Source organism: Psittacula echo (assembly GCF_963264785.1).
Source record: "Psittacula echo genome assembly, chromosome: 6".
Classification (NCBI taxonomy): Eukaryota; Metazoa; Chordata; class Aves; order Psittaciformes; family Psittacidae; genus Psittacula; species Psittacula echo.
Genome location: NC_137743.1, coordinates 15,154,128 through 15,180,192, shown reverse-complemented (window position 1 = coordinate 15,180,192; position 26,065 = coordinate 15,154,128). Strand labels below are relative to the sequence as shown.

Sequence of the window (26,065 nt, the reverse complement as noted above, 5' to 3'; positions counted from 1 at the left end):
AATGGAGCAAAGTGGCTGAAATGAAACATTACCAAAGAAGCGAGGGTGAAGTTACTGAAGTACCAGAGGCCTGCACCAAGAGCAGAAAAATCTACAGCACAAAGTTTGGGGTAGAAGAAAACTATACACTTCCTTTACAGTGTACTAGTCCCAACAAATCCTCAAACTAAGATGTCATTTCAGTTCTATTGGAAAAAAAATTATTAAGCGTATGTTTAATATTCAAGCAGGATTTTCAACCCTCCATTTAAGAGGAAACTCTCTCCTATTCAACTAGTTTACAGAATTATTTTCATTGCTTTCATACCACCCTTGGTTTGGATATCCAGGATTATCTGCCACAATGACCACAACACGAATATGTTATTAGGAAGACTACAACGTTCTCAAAGCAGACTTTAAAAACAATACCTAACAAGTCCTAGGTCTTAAAATATGAGTCCTACATACAGGTTCAGTGCAAACAGAACTGCTTTTAATGTATAAACCTTTGTCCATCTGTTCCATATACACACATACACACATAAGACAGAAGGGGAAAAAAAGAGATTCCAAGTCTGTCACCCTTCAGCCTCCAATGCTGACTATTACTTAACACATTACTTGCCAGTTATGTGAAAGCTCCTACAGAAAGGAGAATATAAAAATTAAGGAACTTCAGGACGTTGTTTCATTAGGAAAAAAAACCAACCCAAAAACCATCACCAAAACAAAAAACACACCCACAGATACATTTTAAAAGACAACCAAAAGGTTTTGGTTCTCCTGTGAAACTGGAAGGCCATCAGGACCTCCTAGAATCATATCAACAAGAAAACAAAAGCAAAAAAAGGGAAAACAGCAGTTTGGGGATGAAATGGAAGAAAGACACTCATGAAAAGCACTGGTGCCAGCATCTTCCTCTTCACAACCCAGGAAATTAAATGAAGTTCTGCAACTTGATACATTCAGAAAAAAAAGAGAAAGTGAAACTTCATTAAATATCATGCTATTGCATCCCAAACTATCTTAGATGGGATCCCAAACAGGTCAGGTACAGCTCCAAGCACTGCTAATTAACCAGAACGGAAGTTGTCACTAGTCCATTCAGGAAAACAGATGTTGCTTCATAGAGCTTTGATATTTTTCTTAAATACCTTTCAAAACGAGGAACAAAAAATATGAACTCTTATAAAAGGGTTTTATTGTATTTTTATAGCATATTACATACCTTGTAACAATCATTCTGTTAAGTGTGAATGTCAGTTTTATTTTCTGTCCCTTTTTTCCTGGCTATTTACAAGCTTTTTAAGAATTGTTCCTTAATTAAGTCTAAACATAGTTTTATATAAATGGATTCCTGGAATTAAAAACGTTCAGACTTAAGAAATGATTGTTACAGAGACTGTAACAGGCCGTAAAAAAGAATGCCACTTTAAACAAAGATTTCTCATTTTAATTAAAAAGATAATCATCAGAACATTCGTATACTTAACAGAACCATTTGAAGCTACTTTGAAAAAATATCTACTATTCTATGCAGGCATATGTAGTTTACTTTATATGATATTTAATCAAAGTCTCAGTTGAGCCTATTGTACTCATACTTTAAACACTGTATCTACAGTTTCACACACACTTTATTTAAATATGAAAGTTACTTACTGAGCACCTCATTTCTGGTAGTTTTGTAAATGGTTATGACAACAGAAATCCCATATTCTTCAAGGCATAAAACCAGAGCTCTGTAAGCCAAAGGGGTTTGAGAGGGGAATCTGTGGTGGGTTTTTTTAAGCTAATGGGCGCATTCATTTCTCCTTTTAGCTTGTGCATCAGTCTCTTAAACGCTGTACTTTATGAAGACTGTAGTTTTATATCTGTAGTACTGTGGAAACACGAAAAGGGGCTGAGGTGAACTGAGACAGGATCCACTCTAGTAAAATCCTTGGTGTACTGGTAGCTGCAGGACTACGTAAGTTACAAGTTCATATTTTAGATTTATGAACTGTCTTTCATTTAAAAAAAAAAAAAAAAAAAAAAACACAACAAAACTTTGAGAGATGATATGTATCATACACAACAGAAAGCACTCATTCACCAGCAAAAACAGTTTTCTCTGGTGAGCAGTTGCTTAGTATTGTATAATGCTAATACACAGCATTTTCATATCAGAAATAAACCTGGCCTTCTTAAAACACAGAAGTAAATTGAGTAGGCAAATGAAGTTAAATGAATTACTTAAACATGAAAGTATTAGATTATACATATTGTAGCTGACCACAGATAACTAGGAAACTGGTAGCAGATATTAGCTAAACATAATGCTGTTTCACTGGTGAGTAATCAAGTCAATGCCAGCCAGTAAAAAGGTGGCTTTCTTTTACTGTTATCAAGAAGTGGCATAGACATGAGCTCACAGAAAAAAAACAGTAAAACAAAACAGTCCAGTTTTTCCTTCAAAGCATCAAGTACAGATACTTTAAAGCAAGATAACTTAATTCATAATATTAGTGTTCGGTGAACATGACATTTTTCTATTAGAGTTAGACACCAAAATAAAAGTCAAATCAGCAGGTCTGTCTTGCCCAATACCTCGTGACTCAAGAGAGTCACAAGTCAGTGCTCAAAGCCAAGGCCAAAAATTACATACTGACATTTTTTTAAGTGGACAAAAGTATTATATTCTAAAGATGCACAAAAATACTACCACAAATCTATATCAAAAAGAAAACTATCAAAAGCTGGACACATGACAGGGCTCACACCTCCAAGGGTTATTTGTATATTTACCTCCGATGACACTTGGGAAACTCCCAGGGAAAAATCAGTAATTAATAGCAAAGCCCACCTCAACCATACTGTGAGCCACCTGATGAGGAAGATGTACATGAAGCATATCACACACTTGCATGAACAAGATAATACACTGTGAATGATTCAGCATTAGTTGAGACGATGCACAAGCTGATCTACTACCTCTATGTAGATAATTGCACCAATGGCACTACTGCAGTAACTAAGCATTTTCTTAGTGCTAACAGGAAGAAACAACAAGATACTTCCTAGGAGGGCCAAGCTGACACTTTCAGCTTCCAAGAACACCAGAAGACCCCACCAAGTCTGACAAACACTTTATCAGCATAACTAAAGCAAGAGTCACACTCTAGACAGGCATGTGCTAAAGAAAAAGCTTGAGATGTGTTTCTCACTCTCCCCTCAACCTGTTAGCAAAAAATACCCAAAAAATATCCAGAGTGGACAGAGGAAAGCCACATCTTTCACTAAGCTTTTTACAAGCATTTTGCATACAAGAGACATTTTAATAAAACATTGAGGGACTTGGTTTAGCTTTTAGTTCTTAGCGCGGCCTGATCTTGATAATTCTTCCCTTCATCTGGTACTCTTAACAGATGCATCTCCTGTAAGAGCAGCTCACTCTCACACTCACATCTCTCCCTAATGTCAGGGAGCTTTATTGTTGGAGTGGAACACAGACAGCTCTAAGATGGTCAGGGATTCCCTCAGGTCCTGGGCCCAATCTCACAGAAGAGCTCAAAGGCCTGGACTAAACCCTTGGATGGGAATCTTCTCACAGGTGGTGAAAAAAGCAGCATATGAGAAATCAGCACAGTGATGTTCACAATGGTGTTTGTTAGGAAAAAAAAAATCTCAGCAGAAACTTTTCAGGATATGAAACTCACTATCTAGAGGCAGGTTGTAATTACTAAGCTTGGCCAAACACAAGTGCAACAAGATCTGGGACACTCCTTTGGCCAATCACGCCCCAAAGAGGGTAGTTTATTATTACTAATTGCTACCTTGCCCATTTAGGTATCCATCGCATTTTCCCACTTCACTGAGCCGAGGCTCTATAAATTTGACAAACTTAGAGACTACCAGGAAAAGGGTCAAAAAGTCTCAAGAGAAACAAGTTCCACAAGATTAAAAACCAGAAGTCAAATGAGTGTTCTGAAGCTCAATTAAAAATTACAATTTGTAACTACTGTTTCCTCAGTTTCATTTTGGGCACCTGTTCTGAAGGCTTAATAGAATTGTTTCTTCTTGATGAGCTTTGATTTAATTCTGTACCACTGGAAGCACTAACCTTAAACCAAACTTTTAGGAAGTGTTGCCAGTCATCTAAATTATATCCTTAGGAAAAGAAAGGTTTTGGGCACCCAAAATTTATATTCAATTCAGCTGGCAACTGTTTTTATTTCTAAATCTTACGTTTCTAGCCAAAACACTTAGAAATATCAACAAATGAAGAGAGAATGAAACTACGGCTTAAGTGCATCATGCCTCAAAGCAGCCATGCTTGAAGAGCATCTTGAATGCAAGTACCCCCAAGGATGTTTTCCATGGCAAAGGCCAATCTAAAGAATGTAAGCGGTCTTCACGTTCACTGTCAATGATATGCTGCTGCATCAGCAGGTGAAGGATTTAAGCACCAATATTTACAGCTCTCGTGGCAAAATGGAAGGAAAAACAACATAAAATCGCAGGGATATGGTGTGCAGTACAGAAGGATAGTCTAAGGTGCATTTATAAAGATAAAACCCTAACAGTTACATGCGTGACCCCTCCTGGAGCCTGCGGGCCCCTCTGCCAGCTCCTGCCTCTCTCCAGTTTAACTTCTCCCGCTCCCAGGTGCCACCCGCAGCCCCGATCCCCCCCTCCACCACAATAATACTTTGCTATGGATTTGGGGCCCCGCTCCCGGTACTCAGTCCCCTCCCTGCACTCCATTGCTCCTTTGGGGCCACGCTCCGCGTCCTCCCCCGGCCCAGCGCACCTCACAGGCCCGGCCTCCCCAAGGGGACCCGTCCCCATAGCCCCCCTCTACCTCTCCCCACATCTCTCGCCCCTCCCCACACACAGAGGTGCCCACCGCCGTCAACCGCCGCAGGCCCTCACCATGAACTTGAGGGCTTTCTCCTGCAGCACGGCCTCGGCCGGGTCCATAGTCCTGCGCCGAGGCCGTCCCTCCTCTCAGTGCCAGGCCGCAGCCAGCGCAGACAGGAACCTGCGCTGCCCCGCGTCCCCCCTTCCAACTCGGCCCGCTGCCCGAAAGGCGCATGCGCAGCTCGCAGGCCCACGGGAAATTGAGTCCCCGACCGGGCTACCAGCCAGGGCCCGGCCGGCCTGGCAGGACTACAAAGCCCAGAAGACCTTGGGGCAGGGGGAACGCCGGGAGCCGGCCGGCGCATGCGCCGCTGGGGAAAGGGGGGCCGACGGGAGTTGTAGTAGCATGGGGCTGTGGCGGTGTAGCGGGAAAGCCGGGGCTGGAAGGGAGAAAGGAAGAGAAGCCTTTTTCTGCGGGGACCATGTGGGACATTTCCACCCCAGACCTCGCCTGAGGAGTGCAGCGTTGGCTCCCGAGTCACTCACTCATCAGCACCTCATGTGTGGCTAATGGCGGCGTGCCAGGAAGCAGGCAGCAGGCTCCCCATGCAGGGCCTCACCCGCGGTTCAGGGCTGGGCTGCTCCCTGGTTCTGCTCCCGTTACACTTCATGGTTGTGAACCGGCGATTTTGAAGTCAGTTGTTACTGGCAGAACATCTAAAACTAATCCTGTGCACGGAACAAGGACCAAAAATACCTGGTGACTTCCATCCTGAGTGAACTCTGTACCACACTGCACCTTGTTACAGGATATGAAACTGGGAAACTTCACTGGAATAGATCAAGTAGACCTACATCATTCTTGAGGGATGTTTGTTCACATCCATCCTGTAAAGAACATTCCTTGCAAACGCTCTCCCATGGTGCCTCGGTGCCCTTAAACTTAGCTTCTTTCTTCTTCTTCTTTCCTAATAATGTTCCTAAATTAATTTCTCCTAAAAATTGGGCCACACTGTCTTTGCTGTACCAAGCAGCAAGCAAGAAAATTGGTAAGCATCCCTTTAACAGCAGCTGCATATAGACCAGAGGGTATTTACATGTCCTCCCCCCTTCGTCCTTTTGTCTTCTCTGTTACACGCCACAAAAGACCAGCTCACTCTTTGGCAGCCATCGCTTCTAATCCTCTTGGGTTTGTTATATTTGTCTAATCTCTTTCCAGTTTTCCTACATTTTTCACAATATGCCCAGAAGCTGAGGCCACCTCACGTGTAGAAGCAGATGGAAATTACCTCCAGTGTCTTTAGTACTAATTGTAAGACACCAAGTTTTTCCTTTATAGCAAACAGGCACTGATCCCTATGCAGTTTGTCATCAGTAAAACACAGGTTTTCCTTGCCACTTTTATACATTTGACTCAGCATCTTAAGAGAGATACCTTGAATTTCTTCCTATTTAGGAGAAAAGAAACCAACCACAAACATCAGTAATTGCTCGCCAACATACAGCTTAAACCCATTGGTTTTGTTCTGTGTTTGGCCTATAAAGCAAAGCTTTGAGTTGCACATATGAAACCAGCATCTCCTGTGCACTAGCCCCTTCCCTCATTTTCTGTAGACAGCCCATCATCTCCACATTCTTGAACAAGATAATCAGAGGGACAGCAATGCAGAGAATATGCCCATTACTGGATTCCTTGCAGGGACATATGACCTAGATGGTGCCTCATGACTCAGTACCAGGAGTGTGTCCTCCAGCCAATGACCCAGCAGAGGTGACAGGGAATGTCAGCCCATGCAGGGTGTGATGCTGGGATGAGCTACACTCCCAGAAGAGTGGCTTGAGAGGAGGCGGCAGGGATAACCTTATGTCCTCCCTTTACAATCCCAAGGCACAGAAATCTTCCAAAGAAAGCTCTCAGGTCACCAGGACATGGGCTGCTATTTTTGGACTGGCCCAGCCACACTCTTGGTCATCATATTTTAAACCCAGACTCTTAGCAGTGAAACACCTGAAATGCTTGCTATAATGGGGCTGGACATTTTCCAGACTGCTGACAGCACTGAAAACACTCATCACAATTACATAAATAACAGTAATTATAATGGGGGAGTCCTATAATTACAAAGAGATGGCTCCTGTAACAGTACTGCAGGCAACTGGGGACTGCCGGTGCTTGAGGCATAGCTCTCCTGCGTCTCCTCCCTGCAGGCACCCTGCAGTTGGCTGGGATGTAATGGATCCTCTTCATAGCAGCGTGACGGGCTCAAGGCTTTGATTGCATGGTTTATTTGTCAATAATATCTGATGCTGGCCTAATTGTAGGAAAATTGAAAAGTGTAATGCTTCAGCACTAGACACCACTGCCTCAAAGCCCTCCAGACTGATTGAGCTGTCTGGACTGTAACTTATAGGGGATTAATGTCTCTAGGTCAAAAAAAGCATGAATGAAGTGGAGCCAAAACTAATGAGTGTTTAGGTGTTGGGCTTAACCTTGGTGGGAGAATAGAGTGGCTGTAGAGTTCTGCTGTACTGCCACCAGGATCCCACAATGCAGGACAACTGCAGAGCGACAGGGCAAGATTCTCTAGGACAGCAAAGAGAGACTAAGGAAGGACTCGGAGAAACAAGGCTTGTCCCAGCAGTGCTAAGCATGGAGATGATGTCTTGCCATGTCAACCTTACCTGGATTCCTGCATCTGCAGCCCAGCCTTGTGTCCGCTTCCCACCATGGGACGCTCTCTGCAGCTACCAACTTGCAGTGTCCACTGTGGCCCAGAGGAAGAGAATGGACAGCACACCAAGCTGTGACACCCACCAGGTCGCTGATACAGCTCTGTGTCATCAGTGTCACATCACACAGCAGGATGAGAAGCACTGGAGACCTCTGCAGTGTATAAGGCAAAGGGCATGCACTCTTCAGGTTCAGCAAATTTACAACCAATTAAATAATGATTTGTTTGGATTTCAGGAACCAGGAGCCAGACATGTGGTCAGTGCTGCCTCTGCCACAGTAAAGCTGCCCTGACCAGCTCCCCTTTACTTTCCCCATGAAACAGCGCTCATAAACCCCCCTTTCTTCCCTCCACACCCTCACTGCAGAGCATGTTGCGTGAAGAAAGCCGTATAGTGCACAGGGAGCTCACCACCCTTCCAGATGAAGGATGCTACCTAACGGTAAAGATATTACTGTGATTATTTTTGCACTAGCATATTGCTCTGTGCATTCTGGACTCTGCGGACCACATCCACGCCTGGTGTAACGCCATGTTAATTTGCTGTGGCAATCATTAATTGGGTAAGGAACAGCTGGTGTTTTGCTTTAAGTGAAGCTGATTGGGTCAGTAACTAACTGTTTGGTTTAAGCTATCTGCAGCAGGTACAGCCCTACCTGTCCCTGCACTCCAGAAGGGTTTCACTTCTTGCCCCAGTGACCCTTGGTGGAAGCAGCAAGATTTGGCCATGAAACATTAGGGAGCTTTAATCAGTGCAGTTCCTTTGGGCTTTATTGCCTGAATTTTAATATTTTGAATAATAAAGGATGATTTTAAATTAAATTTGTGGGCTTGCCATCTGTGTGTGCTTGGCCTTGTTTTCCTCTGCTTTGGCAGTCCCTTGACTTCGTTCTTTCCAAGTTGCAGCAAAAAGGAAGGGGAAATAGGAGAGAGCACCAGGGGAAGAAAATTTTGTTATTCCCTTTGTCCTACAAGGTATCTTGGCAGCAGCAGCAGCATTTATTGTGGGTATGTTTCACAGTGCTGAGCATACAGATGATGTTTGACAGCATAAGAGCTCATGGGAGGGAGACAAGGACCCCTGCACCCAGAAATGTCCCAGTGGCTCAGCTCAGCCTCTCCATCCAGCTCATCTGTGATGGGAGTGTGCTTCACACAGGGCACTGACATGTCAGCTAAAGGGGCTTGGTGTGCAGTGGCCTGGGGAATCTGGGGGCAGGAGGGCTCCCTGCAGCCTCTAGGCAAAAGGGCTTTTTTTAGGACAAAGACATTGCCACTCAGTCATGCAAAAGAACAGAAAGAAAAGTCTAAGACCACGTAAGTATGAACTATGTTCACTGTACGGCTGGAGCAGGACAGTACCCATTTGGTACTAATGAGATGCACAAGGCTGCGCATGTGGAGAGACAACCAAAGACAGAGGCTTGAATGCAGAGAAACCAGAACAGTCAGGGTATGGACTGACATTACAGGTTGAGCCAAATTTATCCCTTGTGCTGCTGAAAAGGGAAGCTGAATCCCCCCTCCTGTCTCTGCCAGCCATGTGCTTCCTCCTCTCACCTTGTCCCAGCTCTGATATTTCTTTGCTAGCACAGTGAACTGTTTTAATTTGTTATAGTAGCAGAAAAATGATAATCAGGAAACACAAAGTAAACACTTTGTTGGTGAGTCAAACTGGTTTTTCTTGTGATGAGACAAATGGCAGAGCTACTGCAAGGGTGGTGGGAATTGCACTCCAGGGGAGGGGAGTATGAGTCTGGTTCCTCTCTGTGAAGCAGAGCTGCCAATTCAGCAGACACCACATGAAAAACCTCATCTTCACACTCAGGTTCTCTTGACCCTCCCGGGTGTTGAGTCCTCTCTGCTCGCACAGCATCACTGCTGCCACTGGGGGCTCTGGATGGCCAAGGCAAAGAGTGGGCGAATGTCTCGAGAAGGCCAGATCCTGGGAGTTTGAGATCCTCACAGGGATCCTGAGTGGGTAATCCTTAGCTCATTTTTCTGTTTCCCATCTTGCCACTGGGGCTGCATGGCACTGGTCTCCCCCTAGATTCTCTTGGTCAACTGATGATGCTGAAGCCCTGGTCCTAGTCTTACCCATAGCCTCTGTAGGTACTTTGTTTAAAATATAGATTAAAAGAAATCAGGATGACAGTGATGTTCTTGAACAGGAGCTATAACCATTGCCAGCAGCTTTCCCACAATCCCAGTGGGATTCCCACAGGCCTCAGTGTCAAGCACTGGGCTGCCCTGCAAGGCTGTGCACATACAGAAACACACACCCCAACTCACAGCCAGCTGGGTGCCCCCAGCACAGATCTGGAAGCCCTTCTTTACCTCCAGAAGCATCTCCTTCGCTCTCTGAGGCCTGGCCGCCTCTCCACACCCTCCACACTTCCAAAATGTGTCCTCTGGTGTTTGCAGCACCTTCCATCAGCCCGTCCTTGAAACAGCAGTGATGACAAATCCATCGGTCCTTCATCAAACCTGAGAGCCCAGAGGAGCATTGCCGAGAGCTCAGCATTGCTGCCTGGAGGGTGGCAAAGGGCGAAGAAGGATTTCTTCTGATGAGGATGAAAAACAAACCCAAACCACCAAACCTGACCTGACAGAACAAAAACAACCCCAACAAGTACCTCGTAGTCAGAACAGCCTTTTAAAGCCTCATGAATATTTAGCTTGTCCTCATGTAAAATATATGACTTTGCGTAAGGATCAGGCAAAGGAGGTGCATGATTTTTTTCTGATTTATGGGCCCAGCAACGGATTATTCATAGCAGAGCAGCTGTGTGGAAAGATTCATCCACTGCAAAATGTGATTGTACATCAGGCAGTGTGAGGGAACAGAGCTATGACTAATGGCTACTTTACATATAAATGAGAAGGTTTGCGCTAGGAACTGTAAAAAAAATACAATCATTCAGCTGACGGCCCAGCCTCTTTATCGCAAGCACTGCACAGGGGCCAGGGAAAGACGGAAACAAGCCTGCCTGAAGGCACTGCCTTCCCGCACATCCTCCAACATGCAATAAATAAGGCAACGGCAGGCAAGGCTTCCAAGGGCCATATTTGTTGCTGGTGTCAATCTGCAGGCTGCAGTGGGGGAAGGCAGATCTGGCTCCTCCTGGCTCAGATACCCCTGGAAGTCCCTCCCAGCTGGATTGGGGTGGACCCTGCTTTGAGCATCACACTCCAAAACAGAGGGGCAGCATAAGCCAGGGTGCTGGGCACAGCCCCAACATAAGCCCATCTCTTCCCCTCCCCTCTGTGATCACAGCCTCCCCCCCACTCGCTCTCCTAGCCAAGACGGGTTGTCTAGACATTGCAGATGTGGACAGATGTTGGGGCTGTAATTTGTAACAATGGCCTCCAGAAGGCAATTCCAATTTGTTTCGCTAAAGCTTTAAGTTACAGGCAGCAAGATCTCCTGTAAATACTCTTGACTTACATAGTAAGTACATAAAAGACTTTGCCTGGCGAAAGCCTGCTTGCCGCAGCAATTATAGCTTTCCTCTTATCTCAGAGGGACATTGTGATTCATAGGTCTAAAAGCAATTGCCCTCTGCCATGGGCCCAATGAGTCCAAGAGTGACCTTAGCTCCAGGTGCTGACACACATGCAGCTCAGAGGTCACTTCTCCAGCATCACTCACCTGCTCAGGGGAAGAGGTTGGGATCCCACCTGCAGAGCCAAGCCCCACACCCTGTGCTCTCTTCCTCATGGGCCATATCCCTGCCATTCAGTGCCTGAAGGACAAGTCAGAAAGGAAAATTTTCCAGCCCTTTAAAAGGTTCCCTGAGGGAAACCTCTCCTGAAAGCAAAGAGATCCTCACAGGAGAGGTTTCCCTCTAGAGAAACCTTTCAAACACAAAGGGAAATGGAGCACACAGCCTTGCCTCTGCCAAGGCTCCCACCAGCCTGGCTCAGAGCAGCCCAGATTAGGCACCACATGGCCTTCTCCCTCCATCAGACACCACTCAATATCCCAAAACCTTCTCTTGCTGCTCTAACCCTCCTGTGAAAGACAGCTGTGTCAGATTCCATCACAAGTGAAGGTTATACTGAGAGTGGTGAGCTTGCAGCCACAGGAGAACAGGGCACCAGGAAGGGTAAAGTCATGAGCAGCTAATGTGTGCACTTCTGCCGTTCAATGCCTGCAGCCAGGAGTGCTTCCCACAAAGGAGAGAGTTTCTCCAGCACTGTTTTATACAACCTACAGTTCTTCTGCTTGTCCTCAACCAAGAGCTTGGGTTTTCTTGGAGAGTTCAAGGGGAAAGAATATGACTCCTCATCAGTTATTTGCTCCTGTAGTTGTGTCTGTGCAGGTTGTTCCTCAGTGGAGCAGCACAGACTTTTTCACTGCTTTTAAGGGGCATAAGGCACTAAGGTGCTCTGCAGTGACTATATTGGTGCATGAGTACCTGAGGAGGGGTGCATTGAATTGGAAGCAACTCCAGTAGTCCCCAATACATTGTAAAAGCTTGTAATAACATGCTGCAGCCACACAGGCCCCAGAGATCCCACCCTGTTGCAGATTCAATCATGCTAGGTGCCACACTGCCCACAGAACTAGCAAGCTCATTCATTTCAGCCCACATTGCACAGCCCACCTGTACAAGGCTGTCTGTCCCATTCACCTCTGTGGCTTGACCATCATACTGGTGAAAACCTGTATGCTTCACACAGGTAAGACCACAAGAAAACAGACAGGTTACATCTCATGTTTATCAGAGGTGAATGTCACTTCTGAAGACTGGGATATAACATATGGCTGAAATCCCAATTAGAGCCTTAGCACAGGGCATCCACCAAGAGGAAATTAAATACATACATATATATATAAATACATACATATATATAATGCATATACACAATGTGTAATATATAATGTGTATAATGTATAATATATAATATAAATACATACATATATCTATAAACCAAAGAGCATACAGTGCCATGCACAAAGTAGGACAAAGTTGGGAAGAGTTGTGCCTTGAAAATTCCCACTTTTCATCTCAGAGAAGAAACAGGACTTTGCAAAGCCTAACCACAATGTGCTTCAATTAAAACACATTCCTGTGAGGTTTGGTTGGATTTAGCGATGTGCTCCCTTTGGATTTGCAGCTGGAGGCCTGCAGCCATGCGCCACCATGGGAGAGCCTGAAAGAGAAACCCACTGATCTCCCAGAGGAGCGTGAGCAGAGGCCAAACCAGCACAACTGAGCTTTCTAAGATTTCTGTCGCTTTTGTTCCAGAGTTTGCAATTGAAGCAATGGGAAATGGCAGTTTTCAGGTTTTCAGCCAAATTAAAAAGTCTTATTTTCCCCAGCCCCCAAAAGTTTAATCTCAGATTTAATGAAACATTTAATTTGAAGCAATAGATCTTAATTTGTGGGGAAGCAATTCTTTGAATTAAAGTAAATAAAGTAATAAATTATTTATTGTTCTTTAATTCTGAATTCTTCAGTAGAGCAATCAGCTGAATTCAAGGTGAAACAAGTGTCTGAGCCCCATTTACCTTCATCAGCAGAGAGAGTATTTGATGCCTCTTTCAACTCAGTGTGGTACAGGAAAAGCTTTTCTAGGAAGGAATCAGGCTTTTGGCACTCATCTCATTTTGCAGCCACAAAGGCACATTTCCATACTGCTTCGCATGCCTGGGAGTGTCAGTGCTATAGAGACACAAAGGTGCTGCAGCTCATTCTGCAGGCAGCATCCAAGCCCAAGGCCAAGTGCCCAGCCGGAGGCAGGCAGATGGCTTCATCCATGACTTGGAGACTTTTCCATACACTGAAGGACAGTGTGGAGACTGGGATCCAAAAGTGGATACACTTGAGTTTGCTTTAAAATGGGAAAGCAGAGCAGGCCTCTCAAGTTTAAGTTGCTCTCCCAAAACATATCCCAGTTGCAAATTATACAGGTGATACCTGCACCCCATACAGCTGCTGTTGTGCCTCAGCCTGGAGCTGTGCTGTCCTTGCCCAGGGAGAAAGTCCAGATTTTCATGGGAAGGGACTGAGTCAGGATGGGAGAGACAGGATCCACGTCTTACTTGCACACTTGGTGCCCTGAACCAGCTTCCAAAGTAAAATGCAGACCCAAATACTGCCTTTTCCCACCCCCTTGAAAGCTGCATCCCTCCTGACCCAGCATTTCCAGAGCCTACATGGGGTCCTGCCTACTGATGGAGCAGAAAGTCAAGGCTGAAGTGCACAGATGACCCCAAGGAAGCAAACATGCCAGACTCTGAAGCTTCCCCAACAAACAAGAGGGTGAGGTGGCCTTAGGACCAAACAGCTCCATGAGCATGGAGCCTGGGGACAGCACTGCTGTTTTCAGGGGGCTGGACTGGGCAGCTGCCTCCCCTGCTTGCTCATGCACTTCCAATTAAACCTGGTGGAATTCAATCTCTTACCCTTAATAAACTTCCCTGTTTCCTTGCCAACTCCCCTCTGGACACCAAGACACTATTACTCCAAACACAACAGGAAAGGGCTATTTTTTTCTGCAAACTTTCTGACTGAAGAGGCAAGCACAAGCCCCCCTAGCAGGATCCAAGCCATTTAGGATCCATGAAAATTAACAGCAAATAAACATTTGGAGAGGGAAGAGGGGGAGGAATGAGGCTGCAGAGCCACAGCAGAAGGATTATACACACATGCACGTGCTTCCCGAAACAGGCAAACACCCACAGTTGCTGACCAGTGCACAACTGCACATGGGACCAAGCATGGAAATTGGGAACTTGTGTTCCCAATTTGAGAACTGTGAGCACATGGATCTCCAGGGATGCTGCCCCTTATTTTCACACCACCACAGGTCCCTTCTCATGCATCCCAGACATGCAATTCTGGGAGTGGGGAAGATCTAACAGCCCCTTCCTTATGGCTGGAACCACTCAGTACAGCATGCACACACAAGAAAACTGTACAGCCCCCCCCTTCTCCAGCCTGGAGTCCTCATCCCCACACGCCGCATCTCCATTGCACGGACCCAGAAGATTAATGCAGCCATCTCCCCTTCCCCAAAGCCCTGGTCGCAGTTTTGCAAGGCAGGAGCCTCCTTCTCCACTCTCCTCTCCCTGACAGATGCCTCAGAGCCCGGGGCCGCAGTTAAGGTGACAAGATTCAGCAATTCTTTATGAACATTTCATTCCCGCTCGCTACACGACGTAAATTAGATGGTGTGTTACATTCGGGCAAGAAGCACAATATGTCACTGTGGCGCCGGCCCATTGGATGGAGAGGCTAATCCTGCCGTGAATTTCATTACTGCTTTTATGCCGTCGGAATTAGCTCAGTGACAGCGAGCCTGATTGTCTTCCACTAGGGGTTTGCTGGGGTGCGGGAAGGCTTCCTCCCTGATGGGAGCACTATGGAGTGACCCTGCTCCATGGCCACACATTGCACCTTCACCGAAGCAGGGAGGGAGCAGTGTCCAGCTCATGGGTAGCTCTGATATTCCTCCTCCCTAGTGCTGGGATAAATAAGATTGAAGAAGCCCCTTGCATGGGTGGGTGGCCAGGATGGTGGTAAACCACCTCCCTGTAACAGGAGGGTGTTGTATACCCCTCCTCTTAACTTTACATGCACATAGGCAGTTATACTAGGGATGCTTCTCTTGCTGTGGTGGATTCCTCTCTTCTCCCAGCACAGACCACATGGGGTACCAGCACTCAAAATCCTGAGAGCCAGGAACACAGGCTTTGATCCATGCTGCAGCGGGGCCAAATTCAGTCCTTGTGTCAGTGTTTGCACTTGGGAGTTTCATGCCCTTGGCCACTGTAAGAGGAGGTGAATGAGATGCACAGAGCCCTGTTTCCATTACTACCCACAGGCTCCTCAGGCACTGATGATGCTTCGGCTTTGTTTGGCTGAGCTGCCTCCTGAAGAATCCTCATGGAGAATACCAGCAGTTCAGGTGATTTAGAGCAGGGGTGATTTTAGTTAGGCTGGACAAGTTGTACCTATCCTATGTCTATCCCTACATCTCTCCTGTTATAGAGCTACTGCCAATCAGGGAGCAAAGCCAGGAACACACAAACTTCCCAAACAACCAGCACTTACCTAAAGTGAGATTGCTGAGAGGTCAGACACCAAAAGGGTGGCTGCAAGCAAGAAGTGGCAGAGAGAAATCTGGGAACACCTGGAGAGCTCAAGTGAAACACAGATGTGGGGCTGACTGCACACACTTAGCAAGTTGCTCAGTCCCTGGTTAAATAAGGAGTCCCAGAAACATGTCATAAGGTGTCCCTTGATGCCACCTCCAGACCCAGCCCATCACAAGTCCACTGAACCTGGCCACCACTTTTCATAGACACCATGGCTTTGCTTCTCCAAACCTAGCTTCTGGAAAGCCTTTCTCCCTCAGGCTGTACACTGTGGCCTTGACAGCCCTAGTTCACTCCTCTCCATGTTTATGCCCTCTCTCATCCCCTCTGCCCACCCTGGTTTGTACCCCCACTGAGCTCCCTTTGCTACCACTGAAGTTTAGGTGTCACCATCCACTTAACCAGCAAACACACATGTGCAAACCCACAGCTGCCCATGTCTTACTGAAGCACTTGACTTTTCTCCTGGTGCCTCCCAGCACTGCTGCCATTTACAGGGTTTAAAATGTCAGGGTAATGCCCTGCAGGGGTCCAGAGGACTGAGCAACAAAACACTTGAAGGTTGCAGATGACGTGGGTGATGCCAGGCTGATCCAATCAGTTCTGCACCCTAGCACAGGTTCAGGAACAAAACTGCAGGAGCAGGGATAGAGACACAAATTGATCATCACTGCCCATCATCCCAGTGCATTCCCAAAGCTCAGGCTGTGTGGTTCTGCATGGCTGCAGCCTCCATCCCTCCAGTGCTGGGTACGCCCCCTGGAAAATGCACAGGAAGCTTTAAAGCCAAAGCACCAGCAGGAAAAAGCTCTAATGACATCCCTGGGAGGAAGATGTAGGTATATATACTGCATCTCCTAAAGTGCTCTGTACTGCCATGGATCCCTCCACTCTCCTTCAGGCTGCCCCACTGTCTCGTCCCAGAGCAGCGTTGAGTGATCCAATACCCAAAGCACCAGTACAGAATATCCCCCAGGGGACTAAAGGAGCTCTCCTGCTGTAGGTGTCATACAAACACGGCATGGGGGGAAAGCCCTCCTTCCCCAGGCAGGAAAGCTCTTACCTCTAGCTAGCAAAAGACCATGCTGTACCTACTGTGATTCAAATCCACCTGGATGGGGTGTTACCACGGGGCAAGTTAGATCTGAAACCCAACCCTAAGGGTGCATCTGAGAGCAGTAATGGTCCAGCTATACAGCACAGTATGGAAATCAGGAGAGAGCCAGTGACACCAATATCTGGAGCTCTGCTCCAGGCTCTTGGCCACCTCCTCCTGCTCTCAGGACAAGGATACTGATAGATGCACTTTAAGGCTGTGTAAGTGCTCTCCCCTTAGGTAAGCACTTTGGGAAGCTTGCTAATCCCTTGCAGTAATACTCCATTAGTCCTTCACTCTAAGTCTAATTAGGGGGAGGAGAAGGAGGAAAGGAAGGGAATGGGGAAGAGGAGGAGGAAGTTAACAAACCCATTTGGGATGACAAACTATGTAAGAGGTTTGTCAAAACAGGAAAAAGAATAAAAGCAGTCAAATCTCAGATGCTTGCAGGGCAAGTACGTGAAAGGTACATGAGAAGAACATGTAGGAGAAAAGGGCTCCTGAGCTCTTCCCCAAGATGAGGACAGGATGCAGCCATTCCCCTAACTTTTGGGGTGGGGATGGCAGCCAACTGCCAGCAGTTCTAGGGGTCTGTGTTGCTGGTTTAAACTGGCATGAGAAGAAAGCAAAACCAGTTAAAATGAGGATTAAAACTGATAATGGTGTCCTTAGCCTTCTTGGCAGAGATTTCCTCTCCACCACCTCTGAGTCAGATACAAACACTGACCATAAAGAGCTGGGCCTGAACAGGAAACCTCAGTGCCCAAAGGAAACCACAGTAATGGCATGTCACAAGAGGTAAAACTTCAACCCCAGAGGGCAGAGAGGGCCCTTTTTCTGGGGATCACTGCCATCCAGGCATCAGTGTCAGACATGTCAGACAATGCTTTTCCCAGTCTGGGAGTCCTCTCCATACCTGGAGGTACCCAAACCTATAAGGGACTCGGATGTGATAGGGGACAGGCACTAGGTGGGTTCAGCAGGAATGAGTCGCTGGAGAAAGCGACTCTTTGGCCATCCACAGCACATGAGCCTCCCTCATCTCAGCTCTGTCACCCCTCCCAAAATGCCCCTGTGGCAGCAGCAAGGGCAGGAGAGCTGAGTCACACCCAGCTCAACACCTAGGCCAGCCCCACCAGTGCTCCAAGCATCACTTCCCTGCTCTCCAAACCTCTCCTCTTTCACCATGCCAGTCGCCCGGGATATTTCACACAGGCAGGTCTCCTGCAGCCAAAAACAGTCTCGGCTGGCTTTGCCCCCAGACGCGAGGAAGCCCTGGACAGCCCATCCATCGTGCAGCCCAACACAGCTGAGACAAGGCCAGGAGCTGTGCAGAACAAAAATAAAAGAGTCACCGGGACTCCCCATATCGTATATATATCAGCCGGCAACGGCTCTATCGGGAACAAAGGTATTCAAGCATTGGAAAGAGAGTGCTTAGCAGTAAAATAGGTCCTGGAAGCCCTCAGGCACTATTTACTGGGGAATGAATCTACCTTGGTGACTGATTGCAGCCTTTTAACCTGGATAAATCAGATGACAGATAAGAGCGTCTCCCGGGTAGCCCTGCCGGCAGGTACCTCCGTTACAGCCCCATCCATTTCAGCCGGCTCTGTCACCCACCAGGGGACATGTCCCCTGCTATGTGGGGTAAACCCTTTGAGGGGGGCTTCAGTGAGTGGAGGTGCCTGCTAGTTTTTGGTGCACCTCTGCTCTTCTCTTTGTGGCAGGGAGTCATTTCCAGCTGGAGAAGCAGCCAAAACAGCTGAAATGTTAGGGACTCATCCCTGCCTGGCTCTGAAACCCCAAAGCATCCCACATCCCAGACCGGACTGCTGAGGATGGGGTAAAGGACAAGTGACGGACCCCAGCATGGGTTTCTGGGGTACACCAGCCCAGCACACTTTTCTCATCATCAAAGGGCACTTTCCAGGCTGCTTGCAGCAGGACACATAGCAGTTTTGGGATCAGCCCATCTCACACCTGAGAGACAGTGGAGCGAGAGCCATTCCTAAAGCCACCCAGGCTGCAGGGACACCACCAGCTGGAAAAGAAGCTTGATTTATATAGGGACATTTGCAAGCTGCGAGTGCTCTGACAGGAATGAACAGGCAACCTGTCCCAGTCTTTCATTTTGAGAGATGCCCTGCCTGCCACCCTGCAGTACATCCTAAACAGGAGAGTTCAGCACCAGCTTTTGCTGCAAGCATCTGTAACATGCAGCTTCCTTGTCCCAGAGGCAGGCTGCAGCAACCACCTTCCGTCTCCCTGTGCAGCTCTAGCAAAGCAATGGGAGCAATGACAATACTACACAGCAGCTCCATGAATGTGGAAACCCTCTGGTTTTCGATGCTCAGGACTGGTTTTGCACGCACCTCTCCTGCCGGGTCTGCCATTGCCCAGCCCACAGCAGGAAAGCATTGGTTAGGAGCTGCAAAGGCTGCCCTGTGCAGTCTGTCATCCCTTATGCACAGCAAGAGACCTGGAGCACAAATTAAGATGTCACCGCTTTGTTTTCCTGACTGTTTTTCCCCTTTCAGCACTCAAAACTTGTTCACACTCAAGACAACCCACTTGATATCCATAGTTTCAACCACAATATTGACAACTGCTCTAGGCACCATCCTGCCCCATTTCTTGTCCTAATTCTATTTATTGCTGCTTCAGACACCCATTGGAGGACCCTAGTAACTCAACACTCACCCTGCAGCTCTCCTGACACAGCAAGGGGCACTGGTCAGGAACACAGGCATTTCAACAGCTACTTGAAAAATCAGTGCTTAATGCATGCCTTTATCTTGAAGAAAGGAGAACCAGCACCTTCCATGCTGCAGCTTACCCATAGCACCTTTCTGAAGAAGAGCAAATAAGGAAGCTATCCCCTTCCTTCTCCCACTTTATAGATTTTAGGGAGAACATAAGAAGCACAAACAGGTGTCCTTGCATCTTACAACCCAATCCTGTGCTCTGCTGCTCTCCCCAGCACAGCTCCCACCCAGGGCCAGCTGCTGTTGTTCAAGAGAATTAACTACTCACCTCCAGATAACAACCCTGACCAAAGCGCTGGGTGGAGAGGAGTTAAAGGAGCAGTGCTTGGCTCTGGTGTGGAGGCTGTGGTTTAAGAGGCTCACAGTGCTTTAAGCCACCACTGTCCCAAGGAGGAGAGACCTACTGAAAATTTTAGTGGCAGAGACCAAATGGGGGGAGGATATGAGTGAGTTGAGCTTTGGCTTTGCGTGTTGGATCAGCATGGCCTGGAAAGAGCAAACCAGCTTCTGGTTTTCTGTGCCATTGCATGACAGTTTCTGGAGGGAGAATGGGAATCAGAATCAAAACAATACATTTCATTTAAGTTCCTGCATATGAGAGTGCTCCCCTCCATGCTATCCCTATGTGAGCTGGGTGCCAGCTAAGCCAGAGGCACGCAGAGCAAGCACGGGATATTTGCTGAGGCTGGATGCAGAGCAGGGTTTGCAGTACTGGGTACAGCAGTGCCCCAGTTGCATCAAAACATGCCAAGTGACATTTCTAGTCTGCTGGAAATCACCAAAATCAGTCAGAAACCTTTTCTGGCTGGTTTAAGCTCATCAGGCTGCAGCTCTGGAGGCACCAAAACGAGCAGGAACCCCCTGGTTAGGGTAATTCCTAAAAGGCTGGAAAAGGGGTTTCTCCTCTGCAGTATCCCTTAATGACGTTGACAGCTCTCTGGGACCCAGAAGAGGACAGGTCTGATCCAGCAAGTTGCTTTTCAGAGGGAAAATCCACGCAATTCCCTGGGACAGCCCTTCTCCGTGTAGTGGGTTGTATCAATGACCTGATTCCCATGGGACTTACTCTTTTCTTTTGTGGTAGGGTTGCTTTCAGCCAGATTGCTTCCCTGCTCTTGCCTCCATCTCCAGGGACACCAGACCTGAACGGGGTTAGACAAACAGCTTGGCTGAGCAGCAGGGGTGAACTGCTCTGGGGCAGGATCAATCCCAGCTTGACACATTTCACATACACCAGAGACTCCAAGCAGAAATCGGGATGCTCCAGGGAGCCAGGCAGGTGCTGGCAGGCTTTAGGGACAAAGACCCCCCTTAACCTGGCCACACAAGGTGCAGCGTGTCCTGCCTGTCCTGTCATGTCTGTCCAGCCAGGTCTGTCCGTCCAGTCGGGTTGCACACATCCAGGAGGGTAAAAGAGAGATGAGGGCATGTGTGTGAGGACTGGATAGCACTGGGGATCCACCCAGAGCCTGACCTCCCCCTTCCATCAGAGATTGCACCCTGGAAGATATATTCAGCCATCATTAGTATGCAAAGACTGTGATCCAAGAGAGGGGGAGAGAGAAAGAGGGAGGGAGGGAGGGGGGAGAGAGGGAAAGGAGAGAGAAAGAGAGAAAAAGCCAGTTGTTTTATTCATGGCTGGTGATATTATAGACTGAGTGAAAATCACATTATCGTAATGGGAAAGTTAGAGTTGCCGTGATGATGCCCTGAAGCTTGTGTGCTGATTGGGGTGTGATTGCTATCTGTATTTATATGTAGAAAGCAAAGTTCACTGCCAGTTCAAGATGGTGGAGCCTGCTTCTTCATGCTACATAATTCTTCAGTAGGGAGAAACTAAGAGCAGCCGGGGTGGCTGAGCCAGCGTGGGGGCTCTTGGAGCACAGGGCTGCGGGCAGGGATGGTGTGTGCCAGGCTCCGGGCACAGCCTGGGCTGCTGCCCTGCTGTGAGCAGGGTGGGGGGCACTGGGTGAGAGCACCTGGGTGTGTTTGTGTGTGAGGGGGTCTCACAGACCTGGTTGTTGGTGATGCTTGGGGGAAACTAAGCCACAGTTCCTGTTTTGGGGGTACAGGGCAGAGCAGCAAGAGGAGGGGAGCAGTGTGAACGTCATGGTGCTGTTTGCAGGCTGCGCCGGGCTGCACAGGGCTTGGGGACATGAGTTAATGATGCCTGCTGGTGTTTTCTGTAAGATAGAGAGTTGGTGTGACAACCTGCAGACCCTGCATGTCCCGTCCGTCATCCAGCTTTTCCCTTCAGCCCCCGAAGACTTCTTCGGGGGAAGAACTGCCTTGGACCTTCCTGCTCCAGACTCCAGCCTCTTCTGCTGCACCGGGGATGGTGCTGTGTTTCTGTGCAGTAGCAGGCAGTGGGGATGCAGGTAAATCCTATGGCATAAATCCACCCACAGAAAAAGATGACACTCAAGTAGCTATTAAACCTTCAAGAACAATCCTTCTCTGCCAGCCCTGCACTCATGTCTGGCTGCTGCAGGTCCCATCCTGGGATCCTGGGGAGCCTACGGGCACAAGAACCCAAGAGCACACTCCAGGAGCTGCTCTGTCACACAGCAGCACTTGGGAAACATCCTCCCACAGGACAAGGATGCGTCATGGCCACCTGCTCCCCCAGGCACTCACACAGAGGAGATCCAAGGGTGGAAAGTTGCTGATCTGCCTGAGACTCAAGCAAGTGCCCTGATGCTGCAGCACAATGGGACCTCCACTCACTAGTTTGGGGGTTTAGATCACAAAGTGACACACATAAAAAAGGCAGACTATTAACTGTGCATCTGTCAGCAGTAACGCTGAGGTTATACCGGCATCCAGGCCTCCCTGCCTCTGCCTCCCAAGGACACACCTTCCAGCAAACTCCTGCATCTGCAGAGATGTGATGGTGTCCAGGGGGTGCATTTACCTTCTGTGTCTGGGGATCCATTTTCTACAGTAACAATAATACAAGTTTCAGGAAAACAGAGGGCCAGTCGTTAAACCACAGAAGAGGGAAATAAAAATACCCAGTGTTGCAGAGGGAAAGTGAGGCAGATGTTGGAGATGTGGGATAAGCAGAGGAATAGGCTAAATCCTCTTCCTTCTTTGCTGAGTTTCAATAGGGTTTATAGTAAGCCACTAAATGTTCTTCACTCTCACTGAAGTACCTTCTCCTTAGTCAGCTTGGCCACATGCCTCCCATTTTGCTGTTGCTTTTCCCTTTCACCCCATCATGATGCCCTGCAGTGCTGTGCACTTCCTGTGCATCTCGAGACTCCTCACCCTGTGTATTGTGTGTGATGTGCAGTTATTTGCAAACACACCTCAGGTATATGAAATGCTCTCCTGAGGTAATGCTGCCACACGCACGTTTTGCCCTGATGCAAGTAATGACACAAGGTGCAGGGCCCAGAGCAGCATCCCCCAGATCTATTCTCCTAGTCACGGGCAAGACACAGCCTGGGAAGAGACAGGCAGAGGCTGGACTATGTGCGGAGAGCTGCCGCAGAGCAGAGGGGGATGCAGTGTGATCCACAGGGATGGCTCAGCCCCAAGGTCAGAGGGAAGGACAAGCTTCCCTTTCCAGGCAGAGCTCAAGCATGGCTCTTCTAAGGACACGTGGTGGCAGAGCCAGCTCCTGGGTGCCAAACCCCCTGTGCCCTCAGCGCACCAGATGGATGCTCACGTTCCCGAAAGAGCAGCCGTTACCTTGCTCGCCTCCCTCCCGCTGAGGGAGTCAAATGCGGCTCTGAACTGTGCCATGCTGCAGAGCAGAGACTACCTCCGACCCCCCCTGTCCTCTCCACCAGCCAGCACAGCACAGCTGTCAGCCAGGACACCCCTTTTATCAGGCACTTGGGTAGGCTGGGACTGAAGGACAACTAGCTGGGATGGGCAGGAGGCAGCAAGGGGCTGCTTGGATACACAGAAACGGGAGAGCATGGAAGCTGCCATCTGGGCTTGAAGGTGGGAGAAGAGGCAGCAATGAGACGCTGTGGAGCTGGGGACAGGGACAGCAGATGCATAATGAAGGTCAGGCCATGGGCACAGGCAGGTGGGGAGCATCCACATGGGAAAATGCAACATGGGGGACCTTGTGGCTGCCCATCTGATAGCTAAATACCTGTCATGAGCTGCTCATGAACTGCAGCTTCAGCCCCTCATGCCCAGGCTCCCCATCCCTGGGCATGACAGTCCTACTGGCCATCAGAGCCAGCTATGCCTAGGGCTGGCTTTGAGCTGAACCCTCTCCCAAGGGCAGAAGGGCTGTGCTGAGCTGCCTTTGTGCCACACAGGCTCTGCCATGGCCAACAGCTGGAGACCACACACCACACACCTCCTTCCTCAGGAGCCTGTGTGCAGGCATTTGGCTGAGTGCATGTATGGATGTGGGACATACACACACTCCCTGCACACATGCGCCTGTCAAGGGGGTGAAAAAGCAGGCACACGTGCATGCGAGAGGAAGGAGTCCAAGCTCCAAAAACCTCATTTCCAGCCCTGACTTACCCTGGTGCTTTAGACACAGCATCTTTGCACATCTCTGTTGCTGGTGCATGCAAGCAAAGAAAAGAACATCTCGCAGCCACAGACCTCAGCATACACCTACACAAAATTCAAGGTTTCCTCCTGCCAAACACCCGCACAGAGCTCTGCCTCACACAGGAACACACTGTTGTCCCAACACACCCACACGAGATCATTGCAGCCTGCACCAACTGCTACACAAACATCTCAACCCAAACCTACTCAGTGTTTGCTCCATGTACTCTGTCACCCACATGCCCAGGTGCTGCCAGCTCATGTGTGAACCAGGTAGTGGGAGCATGGAATACCCAGGCTACACATCTTACAGTGATCAAAGAAGTCTAAAGCTCTGGATATTCCCAGATGCACATAGGGGTATGCACATACACACACAGATGTTTTGTTACCACAGACAAAGATGCCCGTGGCTCCCCTCTTCCTATGGCACTGCTTCTCTCCTCTCCCTAACTTACCCCTTTTTCACAGTTTATCCAGAATCAGCAACTTCTGTCACCTGCTGCTACCTGGTGTGTCCCTTCACACACTGACTAAATCTGTTTGAACCCACAGATGTGTGATTAAACACGGCGAGTGTTAGTGTTGAAGCTCCGCTGCGTGCTCCCCGTATGGCTGATGAGTGTGCAGCTGGAGCAGAGCTCCCTGGGGTACCCTGCTGCTCGCTCAACACACACCAGGTTGGGGGGAGGAAGGTGTCGACATGGCAGGGAGGGTATTTAAGCATTAAGTCATTTCTTTTCCCTACAAGCATCCTGAAACTGCAGCTTTTCCTGCCTGGATGTGTCTGGCTGAGCCTCTGATGGGGGGGCTGGAGAAAAAAATTCATTTGTAGGAGAGCAGGAGAGGACAGCGAAGGAACGAATGTGAAGGGAGAAAACTGTGTATAAAATAGCAGAGGCAGCTGCTTTGTCTTCTCCCAGCCTTGCAACACAAAATTCAAGGGGCTTCCAGGGCAACTGAACAGCAGAGCACATGGGAGAGACACAAGGAGCTTGACTTCCTACCTCACTACAACATGATGCTGATACCAGACAAGAACACACCAGCCTATAAGTTTCCAAAGGGGATGAAAACTTTGCAGGCTTCAGCATGCAGACCACCCTCTGGGTCCTCTCAGCATGTGTTGTCTGGATCCTGGAGGGTTTAGGATCCAGAGGACTCCCTTGGCTTATGTAGCTTATCATCCAGGAGCAGCCAGACTGGCTCCAACGTGACCTGTGCTATAGGTGAAAAAGGGAGATGAAGGAAAAGGTGCCTCAAGCCAAAGCACTAGAAAAAGTCTGCTGGTGACTTGCCCAAACAGAGCAAATCATGAGCAAAAAGCAGGACATGTGGGTCCCTTTCCAGGCTCATCAATATGAAACATTTTGGGTCACATTTAAGAGGCATCAAGAGGCATCTGAGGATAGATCCCAGCAAAGTGGCAGGGATGTTTCAGATTTGCCTTAAATAAATAACAACTTTCAGGTTTCTTGCAGGGTGCTGCGAAGTATCGGAACACAGGGACACACTGGGGTCATGCAATGAAAACCTTCTCTCGCAGCATAGGACATGCTCCCTGCCACTAGATCCTACCCAGCTTTTCCACCAGCCTCACAAACTGGACATGGCTTTGGGGCAGCCTCCCAGTGCTGCAGGGTCAGGATAACCACCAGTCTGCCTCATTCCCGGTGGGAGCAACATGTGGCTCACCTTCAGCATGTCACCAAGAGCAGGTCCAGGGGCATGTTGGGGAATTACTACACACACACCACTTTCGAGAGTGCTCTCTTGTTGTTTTCCTTGTGAAACTCCAGGGTTTGCCCTGGAGAGGAGAGACAGCTGGGAAAACACTGACAGGGCTGAGAGGCAGCATGGGACGGAGCAGCCTGCCAGTCTGGGGAGCCAGCAGCACTGCTCACCTCCAAGGGATGCAGAGGCCAAGTCTTGCTGCCTCTCTTACTACCTCTCCCAGCTCCTTCTTTCCCTGGAGATCCCTTCAACACACCCATGTGCAGCATGA

The 26,065-nt window shown here is 48.4% G+C and overlaps 1 protein-coding gene across 10 annotated transcripts in view; it reads right to left on the bottom strand.

Annotated features, from left to right (window-relative positions):
* The window catches only part of BTRC (beta-transducin repeat containing E3 ubiquitin protein ligase), a 124,988-nt gene extending 119,946 nt beyond the window's left edge, over nt 1–5,042 (bottom strand). For 4 of the 10 annotated variants that reach the window (XR_013957199.1, XM_080620932.1, XM_080620934.1 and 1 more), the window contains exon 1: nt 4,897–5,042. Coding sequence is in view for 9 of the 10 variants with exons in the window: in XM_080620932.1 (XP_080477058.1) it covers nt 4,897–4,944 (48 nt within the window). In the remaining variant the exon portion in view is untranslated. Of the gene's footprint in view, nt 1–1,644; nt 1,865–2,769; nt 2,849–4,774; nt 4,794–4,896 lie in introns of those variants that run through there. The other 6 variants (XM_080620935.1, XM_080620941.1, XM_080620937.1 and 3 more) reach the window with 5 other exon arrangements.
* Between the last annotated feature and the right edge of the window lie 21,023 nt (nt 5,043–26,065).